This window comes from Nestor notabilis, unplaced genomic scaffold (genome assembly GCF_000696875.1).
Source record: "Nestor notabilis isolate BGI_N333 unplaced genomic scaffold, ASM69687v1 scaffold11951, whole genome shotgun sequence".
Taxonomy (NCBI): domain Eukaryota; kingdom Metazoa; phylum Chordata; class Aves; order Psittaciformes; family Psittacidae; genus Nestor; species Nestor notabilis.
The window spans coordinates 3998-5350 of record NW_009913383.1 but is presented as its reverse complement, the minus strand read 5'-3'; the positions used below and the strand labels follow the sequence as shown (position 1 = coordinate 5350).

At 42.9% G+C, this 1353-nt stretch overlaps 1 protein-coding gene across 1 annotated transcript in view; it reads right to left on the bottom strand.

Moving 5' to 3' along the window:
- ZSWIM6 (zinc finger, SWIM-type containing 6) overlaps nt 1–414 on the bottom strand; it is a gene marked incomplete at its 5' end in the record, with an annotated part of 50247 nt that extends 49833 nt beyond the window's left edge. Inside the window, one exon of the mRNA XM_010023176.1 lies at nt 196–414. Coding sequence (XP_010021478.1) covers nt 196–414 — 219 coding nt within the window. The remainder of the gene's footprint in view (nt 1–195) is intronic.
- Nucleotides 415–1353: the final 939 nt, after the last annotated feature.

Below are 1353 nucleotides of genomic sequence, written 5' to 3'. Positions count from 1 at the left end.
CTCTGAAATGGGAAGATGCAGTTTGACCTGATCTGGCTTGCGGATCCGATATAAAGAGAGTGCCACAACATGAGCACAGTAAAATATGTCCTTGTTTCCACAGCTACAGGTCACTGAGGTAATCTTGCAACGATCAAAGCTGATAGCTACATTGCAAACAGTTTCTGGCTCCGACTGCATTGCAGGCTCTGTCATGTGTCTCTGAAATGGGAAGATGCAGTTTGACCTGATCTGGCTTGCGGATCCGATATAAAGAGAGTGCCACAACATGAGCACAGTAAAATATGTCCTTGTTTCCACAGCTACAGGTCACTGAGGTAATCTTGCAACGATCAAAGCTGATAGCTACATTGCAAACAGTTTCTGGCTCCGACTGCATTGCAGGCTCTGTCACTGTGCCACTCAAGTGGAAACCTGTGTAGGGAAAACAAAAGAAAATGTAATTATGTGTAAGTGAAATACTAGATCTCATTATCAATAACCTTTCATTTATAAAGTAAAGGTCATCATGTATTTCTGAGAAATCATATATCTGAAAGAACTTGCTTTAATTATAACATTTATTAACCTTTTCTTTCATATGCACCTCTTTCATCTCAAATAAAACCAAAAGGGAAATCAAAAGCCAGTTTACAAGCCCTCTTTGCCATTCCATCCCAACATTGGTAAAAGTTTAATAGTAAGAAAAACATTTATTCGGTAAATGATAGCTGAAAAAGCTTCATGTGATTCAAGACCACCGTGAAACTCCCAGTACATCAGCAAGTTGGCAGCAGCTTTCCAAAGCCCCCACCAGGGAGCCTGCAACACCTACCAGCAATGTTAACCATTCTGTCAGTAAGAGGGACGTAGTGCACTCTAGTGGCACGAACCTAGGGCCCAGCCTCAACTCTGCCATGACTCAGAAGTCAAGAGTAAGCTCTTTGCTTTCACCTCTCTCACCACTGAGCTCATGGTAAAGCTCACTTTCACCCAAGCGATCCAGTAGGACACCTATGTCTGTGTAGCTCTTTGCAGATGGAAACTGCTGCAGTTACCAACACACAGGATATCAGATTTATAGCACTGAATGAAACGCACTGTTCCAGAAGTCTGTGTTATGGTCCTGCTTTCCATTCGGCACAGTAAAGTGCAAGGCAGAAGAGCTAGGTTTTCTTGCATTGTAAGAAGGCGTGGTATATCATACGAAAAATGTTTGTTTCAGCAAAGATGCCACTTGTTGACCCAGCATCCTGTCGAACCAAGGTCTCAGACCCTGAAGGTCACATCTAAACTCATCTTTGTTTGCATGACATGAAGGCCCAGGTATGGTTCTCAACGCTTGATCACTGAATGGCAGAATTTGGGGGTTTC